General features: G+C 43.8%; 6 protein-coding genes across 7 annotated transcripts; 5 read left to right on the top strand and 1 right to left on the bottom strand.

Moving 5' to 3' along the window:
- Window positions 1-9,136: 9,136 nt before the first annotated feature.
- On the top strand, window positions 9,137-9,688 carry LOC122621897 (salivary glue protein Sgs-5). Its single transcript, XM_043799913.1, has 3 exons — window positions 9,137-9,350; window positions 9,411-9,599; window positions 9,663-9,688. Exons 1-3 carry the CDS (start codon window positions 9,137-9,139, stop codon window positions 9,686-9,688), a joined length of 429 nt encoding a protein of 142 aa, XP_043655848.1.
- A 416-nt stretch (window positions 9,689-10,104) lies between these two features.
- LOC122621878 (salivary glue protein Sgs-5) lies at window positions 10,105-10,794 on the top strand. The gene is made up of 4 exons (XM_043799886.1): window positions 10,105-10,230; window positions 10,303-10,447; window positions 10,513-10,701; window positions 10,760-10,794. The coding sequence occupies exons 1-4, from the start codon at window positions 10,105-10,107 to the stop codon at window positions 10,792-10,794; spliced, it is 495 nt and encodes a 164-aa protein (XP_043655821.1).
- A 1,266-nt stretch (window positions 10,795-12,060) lies between these two features.
- LOC122621940 (keratin-associated protein 5-9) lies at window positions 12,061-12,270 on the top strand. The gene has a single exon (XM_043799960.1). The coding sequence runs from the start codon at window positions 12,061-12,063 to the stop codon at window positions 12,268-12,270; it is 210 nt and encodes a 69-aa protein (XP_043655895.1).
- Window positions 12,271-22,236: 9,966 nt separating this feature from the next.
- Window positions 22,237-24,759, top strand: LOC122620350 (adenosine 3'-phospho 5'-phosphosulfate transporter 1). 2 transcript variants are annotated; one of them, XM_043797771.1, is made up of 5 exons: window positions 22,237-22,470; window positions 22,525-22,700; window positions 22,762-23,815; window positions 24,113-24,238; window positions 24,320-24,759. In XM_043797771.1, exons 2-5 carry the CDS (start codon window positions 22,657-22,659, stop codon window positions 24,488-24,490), a joined length of 1,395 nt encoding a protein of 464 aa, XP_043653706.1. In that variant the 5' UTR covers window positions 22,237-22,470; window positions 22,525-22,656; the 3' UTR covers window positions 24,491-24,759. The 2 variants fall into 2 exon arrangements, with proteins under 2 accessions (XP_043653706.1, XP_043653705.1); XM_043797770.1 differs by having other exon boundaries at window positions 22,519-22,700.
- A 787-nt stretch (window positions 24,760-25,546) lies between these two features.
- LOC122621820 lies at window positions 25,547-26,528 on the top strand. The gene is made up of 2 exons (XM_043799811.1): window positions 25,547-26,320; window positions 26,388-26,528. The coding sequence occupies exons 1-2, from the start codon at window positions 25,547-25,549 to the stop codon at window positions 26,526-26,528; spliced, it is 915 nt and encodes a 304-aa protein (XP_043655746.1).
- A 535-nt stretch (window positions 26,529-27,063) lies between these two features.
- On the bottom strand, window positions 27,064-27,619 carry LOC122621783 (pupal cuticle protein Edg-91). The gene is made up of 2 exons (XM_043799758.1): window positions 27,583-27,619; window positions 27,064-27,519 (listed from the first exon to the last, which is right to left on the bottom strand). The coding sequence occupies exons 1-2, from the start codon at window positions 27,604-27,606 to the stop codon at window positions 27,064-27,066; spliced, it is 480 nt and encodes a 159-aa protein (XP_043655693.1). The 5' UTR covers window positions 27,607-27,619.
- Window positions 27,620-27,873: the final 254 nt, after the last annotated feature.

Raw genomic sequence — 27,873 nt, 5'->3', positions numbered from 1 at the left:
CAATACATAATTAACAATAGTAAGCTGTGTATTTGTGAGTGGTTGATAGAAGCAAACTGTTTCTGGGAATGTGTCTTGATTTCGAATAATTTCGTTTAGTGCAATTTGGATAGTGCAGAATCTGCACCGCGGGTGGAATGACAAATCCGCGGAGCACTTGCTGTTTGGCGCTGAGGCGTATGGGAATCTCAAGGCGTCGCCGGCTGCCACTTTTCGCTGTCATTAAGTAAATAGAATGAGACGCCTAGATAGGGCCAATGTAGGCGTTCTGGCCTAAGTGATTAAAACGCCGCACAAGTGCAATTTGTCAAAGGATCCGCTGGAATAACCCGGAGGCAGCTCCATCTGCCCCTGCTACCTCAGCTACCCCAGCCGCCCCCGCAGCCCTCAATTGTTCGCCTTTTTTCACGCTAAAGCAACTGAAAAACCACTTTGGCCAAATTGACAACAGGGGTTGTAGGCGGAAGTCCTGCCTGCTGCTAACAGCATTTCGCCCAACAAATAGCAGCCTTGACAGACGAGGACCACCCACATCTCGCCAGCGACTCCCGCATGCGTTTAAGACCGCGAGTGCGAATTCTTCACTTCAATGCGCCATGTTCTGGCTTTTTGTTTGCCCTGAAATCCATTAAAAAATGCACAAAGTCGGGTAGTCAGGTAGCCCGGAGGCTGTCTCTATAAACAATGCAGTTGCCGCATAATGCCGCACAACAAGCCCCGCAAAAAGCACCGGCACAAAATGTGAAAAAAATACTTGGAAATACAGGAAAAGAACAGCCCCATTGCCTTTGGCTCTGGATCCACTTTTGTTGTCATTTCTTGCCCTGCGCTCTTGTAATTCATTTTTCCACGGACGCCATGTGACTGCGGCCTGGGCAATTGTTTTATGCTTGTTATGGCTGCTCTATCTAAGAGCATTACGCTATCGCTATTCCACATATAGATCAGATCGTTAGGGGACAAGATTAAACTAACAACGCCCATTCTTGTAGTCCCACTTCCTTTGGTCCTACGGCTTATTGGTAACTCACCCACTTTATAAGGAAGTCTAACTATTGATATATGATTGTATTATTTTGTTAAGGTTAGGCAAGTTTGATTACAATTATTAAATAAACCCACTGAATGAAGTGTATCCAGCCCCATCATTTTCCTATAGATCGCCTTCGAGGCCTTGGCTATTTAAAATTATGGTCCATTCTGTTAACAATACGGTATTGTTATTGCTTGCTTTACCAGAAATATTACCAGAAATATTACCAGAAAAATTACGCATACGCCGCGTGTATTAGCTTTAATTAGCACACGGCTCGCAGGTAGTTCCCCGCGTATTACCCATGTTCCGAATGACTTGAATGGGTTTCTCGTGGACCGGCTGGCTTTTGACTGTCATCTGGCTGGGGGGCACATTCCTCAATTAATCAGCAGAAGGCACCCAGAAAAAGATGCGAGCGGCGGAAAACACGGCTAACACAGCTTTTCACTTTGGCATATTGTGAGGTGACACGCCCCTACCAGTTGGTTAATGTTCCCCCTTTTTTTAGCCGGTATAACTCGTATCTGATTTGTGCTCTTTTTTCCACCGGCCTTGCCTTGCTTAGATTTCGGCGGTGCACTGCAATGCGTCATGGTTGGGCTTCCATGTTCGGTCGTTTTTTATGCGGAACAAGCAGGCAGCTTACTTTCATCAATGGTATATTGCCATTTTTCAGCATTTTCGCTGACAGCTTGGCCCAAAAAAAAGGGAAAAGGAAATCGCAGAACAGACGTTGGAGAGAGGTGGAAAAACGGGCAACAAATGCCGTAATATGTGCCGGCGGCCATGGCAAAAGAATTGGCCAAAACTGGTGCTCGGGAAATGGATTTGATTTATGTAGCTGCCGGATCAAGAGGCGCCGGGTGTGGGTGTGGGCGTGGTCCTGGGGACGGACGCCAGGTGAATGCTTTTTTGATAGACTCGAAATGGATACACGTTACAAGATGATAAAGCAGCAGCTCCAGGTACGGATGAAGCCCCTCCACCTGCCCTCCACCTGCTCTCCACCTGCCCTCCACCTCATCCACGCCCCCCATCCGAATCTAGCCATCCGAGTGCGCCCACAAATTATTTAGGAAATCTGCCACTCATACAGAGCATTCCATATTCATTTGGCTGCTGGTTCGTTGACATGCCTGGCCAGATAAAAACATTTTTTCCACAGTATTTTTTATCCCGTTTCCCCCAGCCACGCCCCAAAAAAATGTGCCTCTGTCCATGGAGATATCTGGTTGGACGTTCTCAAATTTGAAACATTTTTTGTATGCTTGACGAACCAATAATAATTTGTATCGCACGGCTTTTAGTCATTTCTATGCTAACAGTTCGATCCCAACGGGGTCACTTGGAAAAATTAGTTGTACAGCTTTAGTAAATATAGTTTGGCTCATAAAATATATTTAGCACCTCAGCTTTTTTATTTTATAATTAATACTTTTTTTAAAACCCACGAGGTTAGGTTTAGTTTCTTGTAATTTTCGTGCAACATGTTTACTATAACGGATTAAAGACATTTGACTCCGAATCTGCATATATAAAAATTTAAATTTTGGATTCTGTTTTTAAGATTGCTCGGTGTAATTTTTATCCGTGTAGGACGAATGTCCTGGTGCACGGGCTTATGTCATGCAATTTTAATGGCATTTTCCGGATGCCACACTTTGTTTTTTCTGCGGTTTTTGATTACCAATTTCGTTTGATGTGTTTTAGTTTCTGGTCTATTTTAATTAACGAGGACATCCCGAAACTGATCCGCGGGCTTTCCATACCAATGATTTGATGCACCATCTTCTAATATTTTCCCACTAATTACGCTTAGTGTGCTAATCCAATCGGACAGTCTGCCCTCGAAGGACACGCCAGTTGGATGAAAGGATGCGCTCAGGCATCAGCCATCAGGCATCAGACAGCAGGCATCAGACCATGCCCCCACCCACTCCAGCGCCCGCTAGTTGGTTACCTTAACCATCAAGTGGCCATTAAGGGCTTAAAACCCGACAAGGGCGGCCATAGCCATTAGGAGCCAGCAGGTCTGCTGCTATATAATCAACGGCTTTTTGACGCTTCAGACGCGTGGCGATGTTGTTGCCATTACCGATGTTGTTTGCTGTCATCGGGCTTTGCGGACACGCCCACTTATTATATTGAAACAATCCAGAATTTGTAGGGCTGCCGAGAGTTGCGGAGCGGAAAAACTCAAGTGGAAAATACCCAATCCGTACCGCCCCCTCTCATTTTCCCCTCAAGCACGCGCCCACGAGCGTGCGATAATTATGTTGTCATGCATTTGCGGCACGTGTTGGGCTGGGAACCAAAAGTATATTTTATATGTATAGAGGGTTCGGTGCTACGGCCACAAGTATCCATATCCGTATCGACTTCCGCTTGCATAATTGCTACAAATATTTACCCAGATTTGGCTGCAACAAGAGGGTAAATATGCTTCTTGCCGCTTCAAGTGCCACTCGAATGCGGTGCACTTGGAATAAAACTGAGCTGATACAAGGAAAATCATCCATAGATGTAAGTGAAACTCACCCCGTAAATATATGCCTCAAGTTTATCTTTTGGGTGGTATTTTTCTCAGTGCACGCGCCGTGAGAGCGCTAGAGTCCCTGGGAGTTCAAGAGCTCGCAGCCTCTTTCAGGTGAATAACCGAGACCTTTTCGGTCCTTTTGGCTCTTGTTGCCACTAATTGCACTAATGTGCGTAATTTATATGGAAGTGAGTGGCGTGCGAAAAGTTTTCGCCCTACTCTCGGATCTGGGATATTTATGGATCGGGCGCAAACATTTGGCCAGGCAATAATGCCGAAAGTGCCAAGCAGAGACTCGTAAATAGCGCCTCCCACAAGTCCCAACCCAACCCCGGCCAAGATAACCCCCATCTCAGTGGCCAAGTCCCCTCCCCAAAATGTCGGATTTCGGATAAGGACCAGCCGCCATGCCACCCCGATTCCCGCCTAATAGCAGGCAGTGCCGCATTGGCCCCCGGGGAGCACACAATTTCAATAAATATTTCACTGCATTAGCCCCGTTCTGAGGGCTTGGCCAAATCCGGGCAGCGCGCAGCCTCAAATTGCTTTTTTGGTTCGGCAATAACGTGCATTAAATGTTTTGCCCATTATCATTTCTGGCCAACATCTCCATTAGCGAAGGCCAGCAGGGCTAGCCTCCTATGTGCTCACTCAGTCTGTGGGGCAAATGGTTGTAAGATCGAATTTGAATTTGTCAGGGATCTTCATCAATTTGGTTCGATTGGTACAGAAAACAAGTGTAAGTTAAATATGTACTTCTCGTTTATTGAAAATAAAAAGGTAGTTAAAAACGTGGTATAACTATATGAACTATATGATAACATTAAAAAACAAGAGAGAACGCTATAGTCGAGTTCCCCGACTATCTGATACCCGTTACTCAGCTAGTGAAAGTGCGAAGGAGTCTTCAGCACTGACAGTTTTTGGCGGTTTGTGGGCGCTAGAGTGGGCGTGGCAAAAAGTTTTTTGGCAAATCGATAGAAATTTAGAAGACTAATACAAAAATGAAAAAATATCAAAACATTTTTCAAAAGTGTGGGCGTAGCAGCTTTGGGCGGTTTGTGGGCGTTCGAGTGGGCGTGGCAAAAAGTTGTTTGGCAAATCGTTAGAAATTTATAAGACTAATACAAAAATGAAAAAATATCAAAACATTTTTTAAAAGTGTGGGCGTGGCAGTTTTGCGCGGTTTGTGGGCGTTAGAGTGGGCGTGGCAACATGAATCGACAAACTTGCGCTGCGTCTATGTCCCTGGAGTCTGTATTCTTAATCTCAACTTTCTACCTTTTGTAGTTCCTGAGATCTCGACGTTCATACGGACAGACGGACAGACGGACAGACAGACGGACGGACAGACGGACGGACAGACGGACGGACAGACGGACGGACAGACGGACATGGCCAGATCGACTCGGCTATTGATCCTGATCAAGAATATATATACTTTATATGGTCGGAAACGCTTCCTTTTGCCTGTTACATACTTTTCAACGAATCTAGTATACCCTTTTACTCTACGAGTAACGGGTAAAATAAGTTTCTAGCAGTGATTTATAAGAAGAGAAGCAATTAAACGGTTTGAAGGCCACACAAAAGTTTAGTCCATAATTCACGATAGATACAATATTTTTAATAAATTCAAAATGTTAATTGTTCTCATATGTCTGCACTCCACTGCTTGATATATGACTACCGCATAAGTAAAAAATAAAACAATTAAAGTTAATTTAAGCATAGAAAATTGGCTTTAAGTTCTGTTAAAAAGAATCCTTATTTTTTGTGTAGCTGCAAGTTGCTATAAACCGCCTGAGCCGCAAATTTGGGTCCATTCGAGAAACAATGGCAGTGGGCGATAGACAACTGCAATTGTGGCACTCTTGTGTTTTTGTTTTTGTTTCTGTTTCTGCAGCGTGGTAAGAAGACGCACTGCGAATAGTTGCCTTTTGGCCAACAAAGAGCACCTTGATTGCCAACGAACACTACTCAACTGGGCTCAACTGAAACGAAGCGATGCGAACTTGTGGGAGAGCTTTCTTTCATTTACCGACAATAAATTTTCATTTTCTTGGTAAATCGTTCCGTAGTTGATTCCTATGTCCTGGATCCTGAGTCCTGAGTCCCGAGTCCTGAATCCTGAAGCCCTGAATCGTGGTGCTGCAATATCCTTCCCTTGGTCCTCGATTGCCTCTGCCCGCCTCACATATGCCGCATTTTTGCACCACAACAATTCGGTTGGCACAGCTCATTGTCTTCTTCGGGTGTTCCCTGGTACACCAGCATGTATATGGCCATGTCTATATGGCCTGCTCCTGGCTCCTGGCTCCGGCGGCAATTGCAATTGCTCACAAGTTATCCCAAGTGGAAATTGCTCGCTTTGCCAGCCGTTGTTGTTGGTGTCTGGGCTGGCAAATCGCAATAAAACAAAAGTGATTGTTAAGTGAATGCGTTTGTACTCCCACAACACATATACAGAGCTATATATAGCGATGGATATTGCGGTTGGTATCCCCTCCTGGCCGTAATATGCAATTCATCATGTGCGCTCGGCTGCGTAATTCGGAGTGATTAAAATGGTTATTCATATGCACTTGATTGATGGATGCGAGGGTGTTATTATTATTGTAATCGACAGATTTGCGCCCGAATCGGATGGGATCGGATCGGCGGGCATGGTAATTGAAATGTGGTGATATTTCGCCAGAGACACGCTTCTTTTTAAATGCTTCACAAACATAACTCCGTTCCGTTTAAGCAGTTCCTTCCGCCGCAAAGCCACACGCAATTTTCGACCAACACGCAGGTAGTTAATTAAGGGTGTGAACTGGTTGAGTTATGCGTGGACTTCCAGAACCCCCATGTTTCCCCCGACTGGCAGAGGACAGCCGAATGGGCAGTAAATAATTCATTAGCGGCTTTTAACAATACATTTTTGCTGGCCACGCTAAATGACCTTTCCGGCCAGCTCCTCATCTATGCACGGAGAAAAATTATGAGATGAAATCATTTAAAAGTTACACTTTTGAGATAGTTAGCTAAATGTATTTTTAGGAAATATTTTAAATCAACTAGAGATATATCATACAATCAGATTAAATCCTGTATGCATGAGGATATGAGCCACATGCATAGTTTGGATACATAATTAGTGACACATTTTTTCAGTGGAAACTACAGCCATGTATTTTTTAGTTGGACACTTATTTTAATGAAGCGGCAGCTAATTAGCTGCATCGGCTGTGACCTCTGAACCGCTGGCTTCATTAGAGCAGGAATTCGGCGCTTTGTATTTTCTCGCATGGCCGCGATAAGAAATGCCGATAAGAGATTGCCTCTCCACCTGCGCATTACAGCAAACAGAGCTATTTTATTCTTGTACTTTTTACACATTTCGCAGCGGTTGGCAAATTAAAACGAAATAACTCTTCATCAGGGGCCGCGCCAGGTCCCCTCGCCAAAAAAAACACAAATACGTACACACTCACGTAAACCGAGGGCAGGAAATGTGCTATAATTGAAAAATGTGGTAACAAGACGCTCCACCATCGCACCATCGCACCACCACACCGCCGCACCACCTGAGCCACCACCGTGTCAGGCCTAATGAATGCCTCACTTTTTCCGTGTCTTTTGGCTTTTGCCCTGTTTTTGCATAACACGCGAGGAGTGTGTCAGGTTTTTGGTGGGACGGATGGATATTTGCTCGGCGGGGTGATAAATGCTCATCAGCTTTAAGGCTGCGCTGGCAATTAACTTTTACAATGTTGTTGAAACGTAATCAAGTTGTCAGCGGCAAAAAGCCGACTTGGCTCGCAAATTATACTCCTAATTACGCGAAACTTTTCTCAGCGCGGAAATTCCCTGGGCCACAAGCTGTCAGCAGTCTAAAGACAATACCGAAAAGCGGCCAAAAGTGGCGAAAAGCGGCCAAAAGTGGCGAAAAGCGGCCAAAAGTGGCGAAAAGCGGGTGGCTTCGACGGGGAAAATCCACTCTCATTGGCTAATCCTGGGGGATCCATTCGACTAATGCCCTGCCGCAGTTTCCCCCTCCAAGTGCTCGATTCAAATGTCTCTCAGTTGTCATAACAAACTTGGGACTTCCATCAGGCACTTCGCTATAGAGTTGTACAGGGAGAAATAAGTTCACCAGCAATCATTTTCGAGTTATGAATGGGTTCCAGTTACAACCAATATTGACTAGACATTAGGGAAATCTAAAGAAAACTATTTATAATTCTTTAAAATATGGGATAGTTGACAAAGATTATTTATGATAGCTGTATGATTCTGTAATGATACAAAAAAAATCAACATATAAATATGTTAGAAAGACTTACAGATAAAATAAAAATGATCAATAATATTTAAGCTAATTTGCTAAGCATTTGAGATTGAAAAAATATTTTTTTCAATGTACTTTTTACATTTTTGCCATTTTATTCCTTTGAACAAAGCTGAAAGGCATTAGCTCCCCCTAAAGTCTTGAATTACTGTTGCCGAGAATTGACAATAAGCGGCATAAATTTAAAATTTTATTTTTATCGCATTGCAATTTTCATCCGGGCCGCTTTTCATTTGCTCTCAAGATTTTCCTCTTCGTATGGCAGTTCGTGTGCGTTTTAAGCCACATTTAAGATACTTGGCTGGTATTATTGACTTTTGAGTTGATAAAGTGCCATAAATGTCACCCCATTAAAAGCGGGGAGCAGTCGAGGCAAAGGTAAAAGGTAAAGGTAAGTCAAAGGTAAATATACGCGACGCTCCTGGGGGTTGTTGTTGTTGTCCTCGTTGCCCTGGTTGTCCTGGTGGTCCTGGAAGAGGGAGGGAGATAAATGCGGTTGCTTGCCAGGATAATGCGCCTCAACTCAATTGGGAATTTCAAAAGTAAAGTTGAATTTCATGTTCGGCTGCGGCAATTGTCACAGATGGTTTAATTGAAGTAATTACATACGAGACCCGTCAGGATTTGCCCCTCCACTGACACTTTTCACTTATTATTTTATTATATTATCATATATATATGTATATATGTGTTGGTACTAAGCAGCATCATCATAATCTAGCCGTTTGGGGTTTGGGCGGAAAAGGGTTAATTGAGTTGTTTGCCATTGTTTTATCTGCTTTTCCGGCACTTTGCCTTTACGACTCCTCTAATGAGCTAATGACAACAGTGTGTAATTATTAACCAAGAGAAAACCGGAAAGGTGTACACGTATTTATACCACAACATTTTAAGTGGGTTTTTGTTGGTTTTTTCGGCTTTTTTTATGGGGCTGCCGTTTAGGGGTTTGAAAGCGGGTTAAACTGGTTACTGACCTATTAGGGATCATTAAAGAAAGCTGTCATGCTGGCTAAATTTAGTTCCCCCAACGAATTGAACAGAATTTTCCTACGTATTGAATAAATATTTTATCGCCATATTGTTTACGCGCCTATCAATAAATTCGTACCCAACATACATCTGGGCAAACAGTGGAACTTCTTCTTTTGAGCAGTATAAAAAGCTGCACAGCAGCCACAACAGCCACAGCCTCAAGCAGTTTTAGTAATTGCCCCATTAATCCTCTAAGATGATCAACACTATCCTTGTGGCAGCAATCCTAGTGGGCGTGGCGCAAGCCACAATCATCCTTAAGCCCCAAAATCCGGTGGAGCAGACCACCAAGTGCCAGATCTACTGGCGGGAACACGCCTGGGCTCTCGAAGATTGTGTGTGCCGGGTCTTCCAGAACGGTTGTCTTCTGGCCGAGGAGAGTGATCGGCGGGAAAATGCTGGAAAGACCCGTAGGATATTTAGATATTTAATCACTTATATTTAGTTAAAGCTTACTCTTTATTTTTCAGCGCTGATTCCGGTCGAGAAAGGTGTGTGCCAGAAGTTCATCAAGCGAAAGTGCCTCCTTGGATGGCCTGTGGTGGCCAAGTTCCCCAATCCTTCTCCATGCGACTGCAATGGCAAGGAGGGCAGTCTGGAGATCAAGAAGTTTAAAAGTCTGTGCGAATTGCAGAAGTACGCAGCTGAATGCAACAAACGTAAGTTAATTTTTATTTTAGTGTAAAAGAAGTCTTAAACATTTTCCAATTGATATCTTTTAGCCTACATCAGCTACTCAAGGTGTTAAAAATTGACTTGAAGAATCTTACTACCTCAAACACCTCTTGTTAAAGCAAATAAATAAACAATCAAAAGCAGCAAACCTTTTTGCTATTTTAGTCTTAAGCGTCGATTGACTGAGCGCCTAAAACGTTGCATTTCTTCTTGATTTTATAAGGAGTCATTGCTTAAGTTTTTTTAGAGTCTGTTTTTAGGAACATGCGTGAAGAGCTTTATTTTGAGTGGAAAATTTCCGGCTGTGTATTTTGGCCAGTCAAGGTTATTCGCGTAGAGATAAAAGACCACGTTCTGCAAACACTTTACTTTCAGATGCATTATGTCAATAAAGTACTTTTCCACAACTGCTAAAACAGGGAGTGTATTTAATATAAATAGGCTAATGAATTGTTAAGAACCAGTTATATTCGTAGTACCTCTTAAGACATGTTCAATTTTAAATTGCTTCTTTTGTTGTTGGCCGTTTCGAGGTTCCATCCTGGACTAGCTGTCCAGAATGCTAAAACCGAAGAAGAAACAGTAGCAGAATCTGAAACTAAAGTTGAAACTGAAGTTGAAACTGAAACTGAAGCTGAAGCTGAACCTACACTCAAGCTTGAAGCTGAGTCCAAATCCAGAGTAGAGCGCAACTCAACATGCGTCTCAAGGATGTGCAATATTTACTACAGGAACTACCAATATGCTCTTCAAGATTGTGTCTGCCGTTGTTTCCAAAACGAGTGTCTTATGGAAATCGAGAACGAACAGCGCCGCAGAGATTGCAAAACCCGTAAGTAAATGAACCAGTTAAGGAAAACATATTTTATTTATGCATATTTATTTATGTATATGCAGCACTTGTGCCTGTTTCGAAGGATCTCTGTCGCTCTTTCATCAGCAAAAAGTGTAGCGTGGGCTTCCCCGTGGTTGCCGAGTTCCCCATTCCAGCTTCCTGTGGATGCAACGGAAAGAAAGGATCCATTGCCACCGAGCGATTCTACAGCTTGTGCCACCTGCTGAAATTCTCATCCGAGAACTCAAAGCGTAAGTTCGAAGGGTTGACTGAAATCCTCAGTTATATATACACTTTGTATCTTTACAGCATTCCTGGCTTATTCTTATTGTTGGCCGTTCTAATTGAAACGGATTCAGCTGGATGACGTTTCGAACTTCATTGTTTCTTTTATTGTTTTGTTATTTATTCATTTAAAGGGAGATGGTATATGCTAAATAAGGCGTTTATTATTGTTATTTCCTAATAAAATACATATTCAAAGGCAACAAGTGTTTCAATATGATTATGTTAACAATTGTGCAATACATTTTTTTAATAAAAAGTACTAATGATATTCACAGAAGACAATTCGGCACTTGAACATTAAACCACTTTCCAGTTGATTAAATCAAAATTTATTTTAGTGCTAATAACTCGTTTGAGCATTACTTGCTTCTCAATGACAGTGCACTATACTTTCAAAGTATAAAACTCTGCGCTAACTCAGGCTTGACAATAAACCCCATTAAAAAACTATGTAAAGCCCGAGGCAATAGATATCCCACTAACCAAATACAAACAAGAGAGAACGCTATAGTCGAGTTCCCCGACTATCTGATACCCGTGACTCAGCTAGTGGAAGTGCGAGGGAGAAATTTCCACAGTTTCAGTTTTGGGCGATTTGTGGGCAACACGGGTCAACAAACTAGCGCTGCCTCTATGTCTCTGGAGTCTGCATGCTTAATCTTAACTTTCTAGCTTTTGTAGTTCCTGAGATCTCGACGTTCATACGGACGGACAGACAGACAGACGGACGGACAGACGGACGGACAGACGGACGGACGGACAGACAGACGGATATGGCCAGATCGACTCGGCTATTGATCCTGATCAAGAGTATATTTACTTTATATGGTTGGAAACGCTTCCTTCTGCCTGTTACATTCTTTTCAACGAATCTAGTATACCTTTTACACTACGAGTAACGGGTATAATTAATTGCTTCCTAAAGACGGTGCACCATATTTTCAACACTTCAATTAATTTTTATATTTCTGTTTTGGTTTCGAACTTCAAGTTAAAGAAACAAGTTCATATTTTACGCTATATAAGCAGTAAAAAGTATGTTTTGTATTTGAACAAGTTACAAATATTTAAAAGAAATACCCACAAAGGAAATAAAAAGCAGTACAAAGTGTTATCAACCTTAAATCGCCTATAAATTTAAAGCAAACATATATTATTGGTAAAGAACCACTGTTTACTTAATCAGCAGTTATAGCCTAAAATAGATCAAAAGATCAACTGTTCAAATAATGCAATACCCCTAGGTTGGACCTATAAAGAGTAGATCATCATTCTACCTTGACACAGTTTCGAGTGGACTCCAATTTCTACAGCCGGTTGCAATGTTCAATATAAAGTTAATCATCCTGGTTGCCCTGACCATCGCCATGGTGCAGAGCTGTTCCATTGAGGAGCCGGAAGAGGTGCAGTGTGGATGTGGCAAGCCCCAGTGCGCATCCTGTGGATCAAGGTCCTGCGGATCCAGGTCCTGCGGATGTGGATGCAATCCCTGTCGATGTGCTTCCTCTTGTGGGTGTGGCTGCAAGGATTAATCCAGGACTCCAGGTAGGTCTAACACGAAAGAGGTGAAGCATATTTCATTAATATACCCGAATTCCAGGACTCCTTGCTCCAATCCTCCACGGGACTTTACCCTCAGAAAATCTTTGTTTTTCAAATTGTTGGGTTTACCTTTTCATTAAAGTACTGTTACATTTTGCAAACTTTCATCTTTTCGCACTTTGTGCGCTCAATTGTGAAGGGAGCGGTACAATGAGCAGACAATCATTTTCATTGCATTGATCACTTTTTTATTCATATTCGTTCACTCGTTGGCAAAGTAATTCCTTTGTTCTTTCCACCTCGCTTTCCTGATTTCCCCAGTTCCGAAATGGGAAAACAAAAGGAAAAGTAATCATATCGGGACCCCTCCCTTTGCCCTTTTCCCTCGGATACATCTCGTTTGCACTTTTCTACGTGAATTGGTTCCTTTGTCCTTCTAGCCTTCTAGCTGGAGACCTGCAGTATTTAATTTCATTTGAAGCTCTGTCTTCAAGAAGGAGAAGTACAGAGAAAGCGGTTTTATTTAACCTTGGTACAGTATTTCTTAAATATAGCACACCCAATGGTTCCAATTGGCGTACCTGTGCATGCTCCTCCTAGTATCCTTCATGTAGGGATACAGATGACCCACCTGGTGAGCGGCAGGATGCCTTCGCCTAATAGCCGTAAAAGCCTTATCGAGTCATTTAGTATGAAAACAAGCAATTAAAGTGATGAATATGCAATAAACGTGGATTGTGTATACAGACAGACTCGCTGGCGAGCACAACCACTGCTGCTGAAATAAAGGACAACTCATACATTTTATATGCTAATGAGCGGCACACAAAAATAAAGGAGTCGCATTTTTGGGGAGTAAAATGAAAGGAATAAGTCGAACATACATTTGCCTAATGAAAATAGCGCCATTAAAATGTGAAAAACAACTTTAGATACCGAAATTCGAAACACGGCGACGTCTGGCAATTAAAAGGATACGAATGGAACAAGCTCCTATCAACTACCCGCTGTGATGTTGAATATGTATGCCTTGTGTCTATATAAATATATATATATATACATTTGTATATATACACATGATCACCTAGCAAATTAGAGATTAACACGCATGTGTCGTCCTTTTTGGGCAGTCCTTTTGACATTTGGTTCATTGACCGCCGCAGTGGCAATAAAAGCAAATGGATCTGAAAACTTGGCGGCCGGTTTTATAACTTAACGAATTAGAGCAATTTGAGAAGAACTATAAAAACGTCCGGAAAACCGCAGAGGTATGTTGAAAATGTTCTCCAAAAATTTCCAGCGGCGCGTGCCGTTTGACTCGGGCAAGGTGGGCCACGGCCAAAGAACCAAGGGGTGTGTTTAATAGGCCACAACGGACATTAGAACGCGAAAGGGAGGATCCATATCAGTGGAAAATGAAGTGCATTTCGAGGACTTAAAAATTGGAAAATTGGAACGGGGGGGACTGGCAGGACACACCCGTGCCAGTTCATAATTGCTGCATCTTGTGCAATGCAAACATGTTAATTAATTCGAGGCCTATGCGCCTGTCAGTTGTCAGTTGCCAGTTGTTTGTTGCTGGGGCAGCGCATCTTGGCCTAAACCGATGCAGCGCGGGTCAACTCGGGTCGGGTCAACAACTTAATTATAGTGCTCAGTGTGTGTTTTGCATTTCAGCGTCCAATTTATTATTTGTTTCTCCAATTGCTTGCCCCGCCACGCCCCGCACTAATTTGATAATTGCAATTGCGTGTGTGTGCATTGGCGGTCGGCGGCTCATAAGCCCGTCTGATGGGTTAATTGGCCTTTAATTTGTTGCAAATTTACCGCGGGGCCAGTAATGGCCGCCCAATACCCAATATATGTAGTGTCCAACACAATGTTCGAATTACATTTACAGCTGTACTGGGTCTCCATGAAATATTGTGGTTGAGCAGCAGTGTTTTAAATGTGATTTGCATTAGCCAAAGAGTTTGGCACACAATCCCTTTGCCGGAAATTAGTCGCACCCAAAACTCGGTAAGCCAAATAAAATGGCTGAGTGACAAGTGGCTAAACGAAATTGATTGATGAGACAGCCGCAGAATCGAGCTGAAACTTTGACACAGGATCTCCGGGCGGAGATAACTGCCAGGATGCGGGGATTCAGTCTCTGCAGCGCTGTGCGGATCCTTATCACGAGTCCTTTTGGCACGAGTCGTACAAATATTGTGACAGGAAAGGGGTCGGTCACGAATGTAAATGTATTGACATTAATGTAGCAATTGTCAAAGGATTTATTAACAGTCCTGCGAGAGAGGGGGGTGAAATCCAGGGGTGCGGAGCCACTGTGGTGGTGGCTCTAAGTGCTATCAATCATCTGATTGATATTAATGAGCTGAAATTTGCATTATTCCGATGAGGATCACATGTTTTAGTCGTTGCTGACTTCTGCAAGCGAGTGTTTGCCAAATGTTTGAATATACATACATATTTCGTGCCTAATTAAATTTACCGAGCACGATTTTCCATTAGCAGTGGCAAAATTCAATTCAATTGGATATGTATTTTGCAATCAGATTTCATTACCCCGGCTGGCAGGCAAATAAATTATACCAAACACACATTCGCTGGCGAAAAGCATCCGCCAAAATATCGAAGGCAGTCGAAGGGAAAAGAAAAACTCAAATGTAACAAGAAGATCAACAAGAAAGCCACAGGAATACAAATTACCAACCCACGGAAAGCCAGACATCACCGCCCACATCCTGGATCCTGGATCCTGAACTCGAAAGCCTGAATATACACAAATATAGACATACTCACTTACCCAGCCATATAAATGCACAGTTTGTGATGCATATAAAAAGCGGAAAGCAAATTTGAATTTTTAAATTAGTTTTGTTAACTTTGGCCATTGTGGTTGTGGTTGTTGCTGTTCTGCTTCTGCTGCTGGTGCTGTTGCTGGTGCTCGTTGTTGTGCCAGAGCCTGGAAATGTTTAACGACTCGTAAGGAAATTGCAAAGTAAAATGTCTTCAGGAATTCCACATTTTCCGTATACGTAATAAAAAAGCCAAAGGAAACGGGCAACAAATGCGGCGAGGAAAGCCACAAGATGGCGTTGAGTGGGCGGAAGCGGGGCTCGTTGGTGGGATGGGTGCCTGGGTGGGTGGCTGTTTCGGCAAGTTGGGGGTGGTTGCGAAAATGGGTGGCTGAAAATGGCGAATTAAATTTGAAATTGCGCTGGGCTGTTGGTGGAAGGAGGGGCTGCCAGGGAGCGGGGATGCCCACAGAGAGGGAGAAGGAAAATGTCACAGCAAGTTGAGGTAAAAGTTGCGTCTGGCATTGCTTTTGTTGTGTAAAATATGGAAAAATGTCTCCGCGCCGCATAATGCTGTGCGGTAAGGTATGCGACTGCTGCTTATGCATACCAAATGTGTGTGACGGCCAGGGCACCACCCCCGCCCCCTTCCCCTGCTGCCACGCCCACCGCCCCCCTCTAGAAGAGCATCTGAAGCGGCAGCAAGTTTATTTGTTTTGTCAGTCGCTGCACGCAGCCTGGAGACCAGTTGATGGCTTGGAAAATAAGCTCAGGGCTTTCCCTAGAATTATGCTCCCATTTTGAGGTGCCCGTCTTCGCAGCGCAGCTCATTTGAAATGCAAAGCAGCACTTTGCTGAAAAAATTAAAATGTGTCATTCCGAACGCATCTAGTACAGAAAGCAAATAATAATTAGCATTTCCTGTAAAAAAAAAACATCGGTATTTGTATTTATATTTTTGCCTAACCTCGAGTCAATATGTATTAATATAATAAAATATAAGTATATTATATTGAATATTTTCAAATACTTCTCATTTTCATTTCATCATACCAATCCTAATAAATATGTCACGGACATAAAAAAGTAATTTTGGGTATTGTTTTGATACAGATGTATGTATAGAGATTGTCCCTTTTACGGCACTTTTAGACGCACACTTAATGGTCACCTAATTTATTTATTTTCCTCCATTTATTTCAACTATTGAAATCCCTATAAAACCATTACAGTTAGCATAAATATCTTCCTAATCAGTACAGGGTCTGCGCAGAATCTTTTGTCATAGTTTCGCCGCAGCTAGTGAATTTCAAGAAATAAAAATTAAATGCTGACCAATCTGTACAAAAAGGACCCGTGAACACACACCCATCGAAGGAGAACACACATGGCAAACACCACAAAGCCGGAGCAGACAGCAAAGGAGATGGCACGAGAAAGCGCAAAAAAGGACTTTGTGCAATTCATTTTGCCAAGTAAAATTACTTGTCGCCTGGAGGGAATGATATACTCGCAACGGGGCATGGGTATCCGGGTAACCAGTGCACTTACGGGACAGGGTATGCATGCCAGTCGAGCTATATGGCAAAACATGTGGATGGGGGGGGCGGACGCTCAAATTGGACAAACAACAACAAAGGCGGTGGGACACTCAAAGTGAACGCCATGTCACGGAAAATATTAAAATTAGCTTTAACATGTCTTCGTCTGTGTGCAGTGGCTCACATTTTGCCTTTGGTGCGAAATGTTGCAATCAAAAATTGGCCGGCGACCCTCCTCATCTCGTGGCCCTCTCGAAAAAGATGAAAGGCGAAATGAAGGACTAGATGGGAGCGGGCTATCAAGTAAAAGCCGGAAAACTTTTGATGCTGTTTGCTACTTTTCACATTTCCCTGTCCTGTCAGCATCGTCCTGACCGCAGTGTGCTCCTTTTCATTTAAACTTTTTTGTCTTCGGCAGCGCCGCTTTTGATTTCAGGACGGGTCGAGGACATGGACACTTTTCCATTTCTCTCGGTTTGTCAGTCAATTTGGAATCTGCAGATTCCAGTTGATAAAAACTCTGTGATTGGCGCTCGGCTTTGGCAAGCAAATTATCATAGACCTACAGAGGGAAAAATAAAGCTGCCTTACAGGTACGTCAATTATATTCTCATAATAACGACTCCGGGAAATATTTGGTTATACGTTTGGTGAAGAAGAATAGGAAGAATTGTCCAAGTAATTAACATTTTTGTTTTAAAGCATAACCACTACAGTGCTTATGTTTTACTCTTAAATCTTTTAAATGGTAACGATTAATTTATGAAATATATATGGCAGACTGACAAAAGGCAGAAAAGTCCAGAAAGATTATTTTATTTCATATTTCAAATAAATTAATGCTTTCTGTATTGATTATTTGTATTAATTTAGAATTATTTTATTATTCAGCATAACAACTCAATCTCTCGGTGTCCTTGTTATGACTTCTCGAAGGACAACTTCTTAAGTATTCCAGCAAGTTTTCCATCTCGAGCTGCGGCGGCTGCTTTGCATATAAATGTGCAAGGTTAAAACTAATTAAATGTGCCAAGTAGGCGACTTGTTCTTGTTGCTCAGTCGCTTGGACTGTATTTTTCATTCCATTTCGCAGTGGCACAGATTCAGATTGGGGCGACGGCTTGACAAATGGATGTGGGTGTCAAAGAGCTTTGATAAGTTGCCGGCAATGGCTGCTCTAAACAAATGGCGCCATCAATTTCGAGGTGTGGCCTGTCCGGAGTTGGCGTGGCCCTTCAGCCCGAGGAAAAGTCGGGGAAAGTCGGGGAAAATTGTACAAGCTAATTTTCGTGCTCGGCACGCGCACAAATACCAGGAGGTGGTTGATTCACTTGGTTGGTTGACTGGCTGACTAGCTGACTGTGGGACTGTCTGACTGGCATATTAGAGTAATTAAATGGCAAACGCAAACTTAATTGGAACGACTGTCTCTGTCGGAGTGCGAGGGAGTCGGCAGTAAAATAAAAAAGGACCCCATAAAACTTAACTTGAACGGCGACCATTTTGCGGGCATTACCCAACTTCGCATCGCATCGCATCGCATCGCATCGCATCGCATCGCATTGAAGTGCGTGCCTATTTATTTAACAAATTAGCATAATTGTTCACAAAATAAAATTCAACTTAAGTACAAATGATGGCCGGCGCTGTTAATTAACATGTGGGTGCAGGCAGGACATCCGAAATGTGGGGGCGGAGTCGTCCTTATCCCGCAGCGCAAATTAGTTGTGTACGCCAATGCTAATTGCGAAATGGCATGTCCTTCGGCAATGAAAAAAAGCTCCCGTTATGGCTGGGAAATATATGAAAATTGTTTTGACTTTAGATAAGCGAAAAGTCGACTGTGCGTCCGGTTTTCAGTTGGGCTGGGCCCCAAGCATGCCGTGATAGGGACAAAACAAGGACAATCAAATTTATGACCTGCAGTTGAAGATGGGACTTAAGCGCCACTTGTCGAGTTTAATTACCATGCTGCAGCACTTACGCAAAAGCCTCAGCTCGCAAGTTTGGTAATCTTGTAGCTTTCAACTAGAGCAGGACAGCTGGCCGAGTGCGAGATCGCATCTTCATTATCCTCATCCTTATCATCATCATCACCCAAACCCGTTCGCAATCGTATCCAAGTGAAGCATCTGAATCTGACTCCGACTGTGCGGCTTTGTGTGTGTCCATCTGCGATAAGCTTTGTCGCCAGTTTGCTGACAACACGCAATGACAACTTTCCAGAGCTACTCGTACCTATGAAGTAGTTCCTCCCCTGTTTGGTCCGACTTTCAAGCCGGAGATACAGCCACAGCCACATCCACACCCGTCCAGTCGTGTGTATTTGTTCAAAGGCAATTTCGAGCGGCACACACAATGGCAAGTGCCATCGTCCTCGTCATTATTGTCAGTGTCATTGTCCAGGCATCGCCTTCTTGGCCCCTCGTCCTTTCTAGTCCCTCTATTTTCGTCCATTTCGTCCTTCTCGTGCTTTGTTTAAAGTGTTGGCCGGCGCACCATTGTCCTGTCCTTGTTGATGGCATTGGAAAGTCGCCTTGCTGTTGCTTTGCGGCGCTTATCGCGCAAACAATTTAACAAATGGCTCAAATTATTGGCTAATATTATTGAGCTGGATAAAAAAGAATCGGGGTCGAGTAACATTATTGGCCCAATCGAACCAACGATATAGTTGTACGAAAATAAACTCAGATATTTTTAAATGCTAGGGAATTGCTTTCCATTCCATATTTTCAGTCCAAGAAAGTAGTCTGATAAAGCCGTTTGCCAACAAATAATGTTAAGTGCATATTTACCAAAATGATTACTAAGAATTACAAAAATGAACCCAGAACCATTTTAAGTAGAGATAAATATATTTATAGTTTAGCTTGATTAAATAAAAATTATATTTTGTTGGTTACTGTCCTTTTACCCAAAATAGGTTATGGACATTTAAAAAGGCTTAGTTACAATAAGTTGATTAAATTATTTATTTTAACTTCTCTGATGGTCATTATCCTATTCCAGAACCCGGTTGTAAGCTTCGCTGAGCTTTTCGAGCCTTTGCAGCCATTGCGTATACGCGATGAGGGCTGAAGGGTAGCAGTCTCCCTTGTGAGGCAGGAAACACCACCCCTTGCATACAGGCATGTTTACCCGCATGTGTGTGCGTTCGGCGCACGCACACTGATTCCATTAGCCGCACACATGGGCGGCTGTGCGTTGAACAGTCGAAATTATGCTGACATGTTGATGCGTTCCACAGGATTATGCTCTCCTGGTACGAAATCTACCACGAAAGAATGTGTACGAGTATGTGACGGACGTATACACGTGTCGCCTGAGCACACACACTGAAATCTGTCAAGTGTGAGAGAAGCTGCCACACTCACAAGGGCGAAAACAAAGACACAGGACCGCGCATTCGTTCTCTGTATGAGAGCGGGTGTACGTGTGTGTGAGACGCGACCTTGAGCAGGAGTCGCGCACTTAATGCAGCCGCAAGAGCCACCCCTAAATTGCCAGCAGCCACTAAACAGTTGCGTTCAAAATAATACAGCCACAGCAATGCACTAAATTTTTTCAGTAAAATAAATGAAAAGAAAATGTCCTTTCAATTACTTTTGAAAATCATAAATACTACGAACTGAACAAGCAGTCAGCTATGATTCCCTTGGTTTCCTAAAGCGTAGCAAAGTATACTATGAAATGAGCTGGTTCTCAATTGTATGCATTGTATGTATTACATGATTATAACACCGCGAGTCGAATTTAAATGCAAAAATTAATAACTTGTGCTACATTTCTAACCGCAGTTGTGGCGGAAACCCACCGGGGGGGGTGCATCAATGTAAAGACGTAGTAATGCCGCTCCGGCTGGCGGTTCTGTTCGCCTGGTGCACTAAGGTTGCTCCTAGTTACGACGTAACTGTTAACCGGTTTGGCCCGTCGGCAGCGCTGCTGCCGCATGTTACCGTTATGTAATGGCCTCGACAATGGTAACGTGAAAGAACCCAGCCCACTCGGGGGGTGGGCCAGCGGGGCAGGCCGTACGCACGCTTTACTCCGCCCCGTAGATCACGCCCTAGTGGGCGACATGCGCAATGGCAGCGAAATGCGGTGGGTTGCCCACTGCGGTTGCTGGTCGCCTGGTAATCCTTGGGCGTTACCTTAAGAAGGGTTAAACCGCTGATGGACACGTGTCTGTCTATTTGAATGTGCTGCCGCTGCTGTTGCTGCTGCTCCTGCAGAGGTTCTTGGCCGCGTTCTTGGCAAAAATCACAAAGAGCCAGTCCGGCGGTGCGGCACTCGTTTTGGGCGCCACCCAGTGCCCGTACTCGCTAATTGAAACGCTCCGCGGGACTCGGAGGTTGCCGGTGCCTGTGACCCACCCACTTAGGCGGGCAGAACGCGACCTGCCATCCACAGGGGCGTCGTCCCTGCCATCGGGTTCCTGTTCCAGTGGTTGTCAGTGTTGTTCTGGCTTTTTCTAACTTTTTTTTTAGTTATACATATGTACATATGTTCATATTCTCCAACAGCAATATTTAAATATTTCCAAATTTTTTATTGAGAACACTCAAAATAATTATTCATGTAAAATCGCTTTGATTTTATATACACTTGAAACGTTTATCTGCTGTTTATAACCTTCATACTTTTTAAAATCGTGTTATTATTCGACTTATTTGTATTCATTTATTATTAATAACTTAAAGCTCGACCTAAAAGTTCTGGCTATTAATTTTGTACAGTTTTTAAATAGCCAAAATATCATCACTAGGGGTTGCAGAGCCGAGAACATGCCACTGCCATCGAAACCCACCCCTAAAGTAAGGAATGGCAATGTCAAGCGACACACCCCTCGCGCACGCACACTCATACACACACATGGGCACCATCGAGTCCTTTCGATTTCATTATATTCGCTATATAAGGGGTGTCCTCTGAATCACACATTCCACACTCCTCCTGAAATTGCTGTGCGCCTGGTATTAGACCTCAAGCGGAATTTCCTTTCGTTTGATTGTAAGTTGTGGGAACGCGCAACAGCATGCGTGCTGAATTTTAATTATTACAATATAAATATATAAATATAATACTTAAGATTTTTGTTATAATTGTTACAATATCTTAAGATTCATTTTTTAAAATTATAATTTTGTTAATTTAAAATTTTTATAAGTAGGACAAATTTGTTAATTTATTATTATTAATTATTGATTATTTTATTATTTAGTTACTTGCTTACGATCCAAACAATTTAAAGTAACGGCAATGCCAGAAAACAGCGATAATAAAGAAAAAATCGATAGTTCTTATCAACGATAACCGTCCATTATCCAATTGGATAATTGATAAGCACCATCCCTTCCGCTTTCATTATTATTTATTTCCTGGGATAATTCAAAGATTGTATGGATGTGCCAAGAGTTTGAGTATGCGAAAGTGAAATAGAAAATATACCTGAAAAGTACAATTTCCTGAAGGTTTTTTAACAAGGTTGCAAAACAAAAAACAGCGAACTTAAAACAGGTTGAAACTCAACGATAAGCAGTTGAAAATATTAGGGAATACCCCGAATGGTATTTATTTTTAGACCGCATGGTATTTTTTATCGCTATCAGCGCGGTCATACTGGTAACGTATTGGTTGCCATCGTAAAACATTTGGCAATTTCTCAATACGTGCTGGCGGCCAAATAACTGCAGAATGTTTGAGCAGCTGGCCTGAGAGCTAGTGCCGGCTGCCCGAGCCCAGTACCCCGAGAAACCCACTCCGTCGGACGTCCAGAACAGAACACTCTGAAGCTCCAAACGCACCGCACGCACATCTGGCAACCGACTGTAAACAAACACGGGATATGGTAATTAGAAGATGCCGATATGGAGTGTGCAAATCATGCGAAAACTAGTTTCAGAGCCGCGCCGGTTGTTGAACTCTTGACACTTGACTGGGAATAGATTATCGCCCGCGGGTTCAATAGGAATCGCTAAATCGATCGAGTCAGCAGCACGGCATTCAATCCGAGAGATCCAACGAAACGCGCCACATGTACACCTATAAGATGGGTCGGGTTCCAGAGCTGGTTATATGGTGAGAGTACAACGAAATTGCCAATAAAAATAGACTAATTCCGCCCTTAAACTCTGGACAGCTCTTTCATCGTGGTCAGCCTGCTGGTCATACACTTCTTCTCGGATCTGCTGAGAGCCTCCCTAGGAGGCTACTACAACCAGGATGTTACCCTTTCCCAGCTGGTGGAGTCGCAGAGCTCGGACTACGCTTGGTTCCTTAAGTTGCTGGTCAATTGCTTTGGCTATAGCTGCGTCTTTGTGCCGGGGTACTTGATCTACAAATATGTCGGCAGGATTAACTACCTGGAAAGGGGCAACAAGACATTCCTGCACAGGGCTATCAATATGTGTATCACGGGTAACTCTGGATACGATCAATTGGATGCAGGAAGCAGCGCTGCGGATAAGGATCGACCGGCGGCCTCTGCGGCAGCTAAGCGAACGAGTTCCCAGGAGGCCGTGCAACTGTTATGGTGCTTTGGTGGCCTGATGATCTCCTATCTTACCTGGGGTGTGTTACAGGAGAAGATAATGACGCAAAACTATTTCAATTTTACTGGAGAAAGTGCCAAGTTTAAGGATTCTCAGTTCCTAGTGTTTTCTAATCGTCTGCTGGCTTTTCTCGTGGCGCTGGCCTATCTACAATGGCAGCCGTCTCCTGTGCGACACCGTGCACCTCTGTACAAATACTCCTATGCCTCCTTCTCGAACATAATGAGCGCATGGTTCCAGTACGAGGCCCTGAAGTTTGTCAACTTTCCCACCCAGGTGCTGGCCAAGTCGTGCAAGATTATTCCCGTGATGCTGATGGGCAAAATTATGTCCAAGGCGAAGTACGAGAGTTACGAGTATGTGACGGCCCTGCTTATCTCGCTGGGAATGATCTTCTTCATGAGCGGCTCCTCGGACAGCAGCAAGGCCAGCGGAGTGACCACGCTCACTGGCATCTTCCTGCTCTCCATGTACATGGTATTCGACAGCTTCACTGCCAATTGGCAGGGATCGCTTTTCAAGAGCTACGCCATGACTCCGTTGCAAATGATGTGCGGGGTCAACTTGTTTTCCTCCATCTTCACTGGAGCCTCGCTGTCCATGCAGGGAGGATTCATGGATTCCTTGGCATTTGCCACAGAGGTAAATATATAATAAGATACATCGACAGACATTTCGACTCAATATCAATACTCAAGTGCTATCACTACAAAAATAGCGTAGCTTTTCTGAAGAATATTTGATTTGTTTATTTTCTGTTGTTAGCATAACCCAAATTCCTACACTTTTAAGTATATAAACCATTACTTGGTTTATGTACTTTCAAAGAAGCATAATTTTTGTTAGAAATAGCAAATGAATTTAAAAAAAAAGGTTTTTCAAGCAGATATATGTAAGACACCAGATGGTACTACCCCACGTTCTTTTGTATTTTTCCAGCATCCTAAGTTCGTGTTTGATATGGTTGTGCTTTCTGTTTGCTCAGCGGTCGGCCAATTGTTTATCTATCACACAATTGATGTCTTCGGCCCAGTTGTGTTTACCATAATAATGACACTGCGTCAGGTGAGTTGTTTGGAAAAAGTGGAAAGGGGGTTTGTTTATTCAACTGCGTGCTTATGAAAAATTTAATTCTGCTTCCCATAGGCGGTGGCCATCATGCTCTCCTGCTTCATCTACCAGCACAGCATTTCGCTGTTGGGCATCTTCGGGGTTCTGATCGTCTTCGTGGCCATCTTCCTAAGGGTCTACTGCACCCAGCGATTGAGGGCGATTCGGAAACGGGCCGAGGCTAACAAACCCAAAATGGCTGTCTAACTAGGGATGTGGGATCCCCTCGAATACAACGCACAGACTTCCAGGCTCAGCCTTTTTATTGTGCTCATGATAGCCCATGGAAGATCCAACTTCCAAAGCCCAAACAGAGGCTGCTCGGACTCTCCAAAAGATGTATAGTTTTGTTTTCATAGTTCTAAGTTGAATGTATACTTGTATCTTAATCGTAAGCGTAGACGACTAACGAGTGATTCGTGTGCTTAAGTAAACATTTTTATGTGTACTGCAATGATTACAGTTTTCAAAAGAAATTGAATATTGTTTTTTCTGCTTTTCATTTGAAAACCGATTAACATTAAGTCCCACTATTTTGAATGTAATCTTTGTCTAAAAGGTATTTCTGAGAATTCGATTTCTATTTTCCGTGTTTGGTAAATTCCTTATCCAAAAACGGCTTCACTAAACGGACTAATACTTGTAAATAAGGCTTATTTGCTGGCAATTTTTATCAGGCATTAATAGCAGTGCAGAGCGTCAAAAGTTGTGTTGCCGTTCGAGAAAAAAATTGATTAATGTGAGGAGCATCCGTGCATCCCCCAAAACCTAATTAGCTTGGCTCCCATATTAGCAATACTTGGTGCAGTCGGTAAACTCGACATTGACCCACTTTCGGGTTACATTTTTGGCAGAAACGTGGTTTTGGCCAAAACAGCGATGGGTAAGAGCTTCCATCGCTCGGTTCAGGTCAATGCACATGAGTCGCCGAGTGTAACATGTTTTTACCAGGCTATTGTGCTATGTGGGCGATTATACTGATGATGATGAGGTTGATGATGCCGGTGGCTCGGGTGGGCGGCCTGAATTACCATATCAAAACAATGCCCTGGAAAAATTGAGCCAATAAAAAAGGGCATTATGCAATATCGCCGGTGTCTGCCTGCCTTCTAAGGGAATAGCCACCAATTTGCCAAATTCGAGTTGGTTTTTTCGCGCACAGGCAAGGTGATAAGTTGGGGCGTACTCCGCAATAGAGGAATAGTTTGTGCCCATCCCGCCGAGCGTGCAGAAGTGTTTCAGCAACAGAATCTCTTTTCCAACATGAAACTGTTCCTTCTACTCCTTCTGGGAGCCTTGGGCTATTCGTTGGCCTATCCGCGCACCTATAGTTACGAGTATCCCCGCCGGAGGGCCTACTCCACATCGTATTCCGGGAATTCGTATAGCTCCTTGGCCAGTCGGAAGGCCAGGGACGACAGTACCACCAACAAATCGGACAAGGAGAATGCCAAGTTTGCCGGTGCTTCCAATCAGGAGTTGGATGAATCCGGTGACGAACGCACACTGCTGCTTAAGAAGAAGCTCAAGAGGTTGGCCAGGCCCTACCTGGGAGGATATGGCGGATATGGTGGATACGGAGGATATGGGGGATACGGCGGATATGGAGGATACGGCGGTGGTCCCTGCTCCCCGTTTGGTCGCGATGCTAAAGGTGGTCAGGGTCAGAAGGATCCCGATGAACAGGGTCGCTTTCTTTTCGACGTCAATGTGGTCAAAGTCTATCCCGGCGGATGTCGCGGCTACGGAGGAGGTGGATTGGGCGGAGGTCTTCTGTCAGATCCTCTGCCCCCTGTGCAACCCATTCCTGTACCAGTGCGCCCGTACGCTCCATTTGCCACCTGGCTGTCGCTCTTTGCTCCGGGAATTCTGAACTCTGCAGTGGTGCCAGGTGTTCCAGTCAGGGATCCCCTGAGAGATCCAATTCGACCTGCTGGAGATGCGCAGAGCGATCCTGAAGTGGATCCCAACTATGCGGCACCTCCGCCAGTGAGGCGACCTGTTCCGAACCGTGTGTACTACGATTCTGCGGGAGCGGTAAGCTTACTATATTAAATATACATAATTTTCTTGATAATCATATATTAAATAATATTTATTCCAGCCTCCTGTGACACCTGCGCAACTAGTTGGAGGCGTGGCCACCACAGTAAACGGAATCATTCAGCAGTTGACGGGTCAGGTGCAGCCAGTTTACCAAACTGGAAGCTATCGCTCGAGGGATCAGCGAAGCAGCTACGGATAAGGAGCTACAAATAGAATTTGTATGCAGCGATATGTACATTTTTAGTGTAAATAGTTTTTATGTAATAATAGTAGCGATTTTATGTACGACATACGTTTACCATTATTTAACGAAGATTCCTTTCAAATAAAAGGACAGCTTGTAAAAATATATATATGGGCGTTTAGGGTAGCGGTCAAGTTCACTTTTCCATTAAAATAAGTGCCAAGCAGCGTATGGGAGTCGTATATTTAACCTTCCAGCAAGATAAACTCTAGGAATTCCCAGATAATTGCGGGGCAATGGATTAGTCAGGCTTGCGCATAAATCTCGGATCTTTGGCCATTAAATTTATGCACGTCGCGTCTGCTTCATAAAAATAAGTGAGAGAATAACCACAAAGGCAGCGCCAAGGACAATATTTCCAACAGGAAAACCGGATTTTGAGTGTCTTGAATTGAGCTTACTAAATCTGGTTATGTGTCTTCGTTTATTTACAAACTACAAAGTGTCCATCACAGGTACTGTACTATTCCGGTGGTAAGACTTGGCATCTTTACTTTCCAAAGAAGCCATTGCCTCCATAGCCACCGCCTCCATAACCACCGCCGCCGTAATATCCGTTGGAGTACTGCGACTGACTGTAATGGCCGCCATAGGATCCGCCCTGATTGTAGTAGGATCCACCGCCCGGGTAGTATCCTCCGTGGTGGTGAGGCCTGTGTCCGAAACCGGAGTAACCTCCTCCTGGATAGTAGCCGCCTCCGAAGCCACCGCCTCCGTATCCGGGGTAGCCTGAGTAGCCACCACCATAGCCGCCTGGGTAGCCACTGGCATAGCCACTGGGATAGCCACCGCCTCCGAATCCGCTATACAGGCCACCACCCACTCCGATGCCGGCACTAAGGCCCACACTGCCGCCAAATCCACCGCCCAGAAGGCCCAAGGTGCGACCTTCGGCCTTGACGGGCGCCGCCTGACCTTGACCGGCAATCAGCAAAAGGGCCAGCATCTGCAAGGTAACCAAATCGAGTCAGTGCATTCCAATCGGAGCGGAAATAGCAGCCGGACTTACACAACTCACACGAACCAGAGCCATTGCGATAACGAGCGCTTCTTGGACGAAACTAAATTGCAATTGTGGAGTGCCCACCGCTTTTATACCGCCACTTCAATCTGGCCAAGAAGCTCAAGTACGCGCTACGCATTGCCAAGTGATTCTACGCAAATTGCAGAACAAACACGGCGAAAGCGAAACCAGTTTGTGACGTAATTTTGGAATCCCCAAGAGACACTTTGCCTGGCACTGCTTCACTGGGCCTCAGAACTCGTTAATTTTTCGAAGTCACAGCCCCAAAACTAAATT

Source organism: Drosophila teissieri, chromosome 3R (assembly GCF_016746235.2).
Source record: "Drosophila teissieri strain GT53w chromosome 3R, Prin_Dtei_1.1, whole genome shotgun sequence".
In the NCBI taxonomy this organism is placed as follows: Eukaryota; Metazoa; Arthropoda; class Insecta; order Diptera; family Drosophilidae; genus Drosophila; species Drosophila teissieri.
This window is presented reverse-complemented; position numbering and strand designations above follow the sequence as displayed.

Bases quoted from the DNA above. Each gene is read 5' to 3' on its own strand.
- LOC122621897 (XM_043799913.1), top strand. From the start codon at position 9,137: ATGATCAACACTATCCTTGTGGCAGCAATCCTAGTGGGCGTGGCGCAA. The intron at 9,351-9,410 runs GTAGGATATTTA...TTTATTTTTCAG, and splicing joins GGAAAATGCTGGAAAGACCC to CGCTGATTCCGGTCGAGAAA. The intron at 9,600-9,662 runs GTAAGTTAATTT...GATATCTTTTAG, and splicing joins CGCAGCTGAATGCAACAAAC to CCTACATCAGCTACTCAAGG.
- LOC122621878 (XM_043799886.1), top strand. From the start codon at position 10,105: ATGTTCAATTTTAAATTGCTTCTTTTGTTGTTGGCCGTTTCGAGGTTC. The intron at 10,231-10,302 runs GTTGAAACTGAA...TCCAGAGTAGAG, and splicing joins AAACTAAAGTTGAAACTGAA to CGCAACTCAACATGCGTCTC. The intron at 10,702-10,759 runs GTAAGTTCGAAG...GTATCTTTACAG, and splicing joins CTCATCCGAGAACTCAAAGC to CATTCCTGGCTTATTCTTAT.
- LOC122621940 (XM_043799960.1), top strand. From the start codon at position 12,061: ATGTTCAATATAAAGTTAATCATCCTGGTTGCCCTGACCATCGCCATG.
- LOC122620350 (XM_043797771.1), top strand. From the start codon at position 22,657: ATGTACACCTATAAGATGGGTCGGGTTCCAGAGCTGGTTATATG. The intron at 22,701-22,761 runs GTGAGAGTACAA...AACTCTGGACAG, and splicing joins GTTCCAGAGCTGGTTATATG to CTCTTTCATCGTGGTCAGCC. The intron at 23,816-24,112 runs GTAAATATATAA...GTATTTTTCCAG, and splicing joins CCTTGGCATTTGCCACAGAG to CATCCTAAGTTCGTGTTTGA.
- LOC122621820 (XM_043799811.1), top strand. From the start codon at position 25,547: ATGAAACTGTTCCTTCTACTCCTTCTGGGAGCCTTGGGCTATTCGTTG. The intron at 26,321-26,387 runs GTAAGCTTACTA...TATTTATTCCAG, and splicing joins ACTACGATTCTGCGGGAGCG to CCTCCTGTGACACCTGCGCA.
- LOC122621783 (XM_043799758.1), bottom strand. From the start codon at position 27,606: ATGGCTCTGGTTCGTGTGAGTTGT. The intron at 27,520-27,582 runs GTAAGTCCGGCT...GTTACCTTGCAG, and splicing joins CTCTGGTTCGTGTGAGTTGT to ATGCTGGCCCTTTTGCTGAT.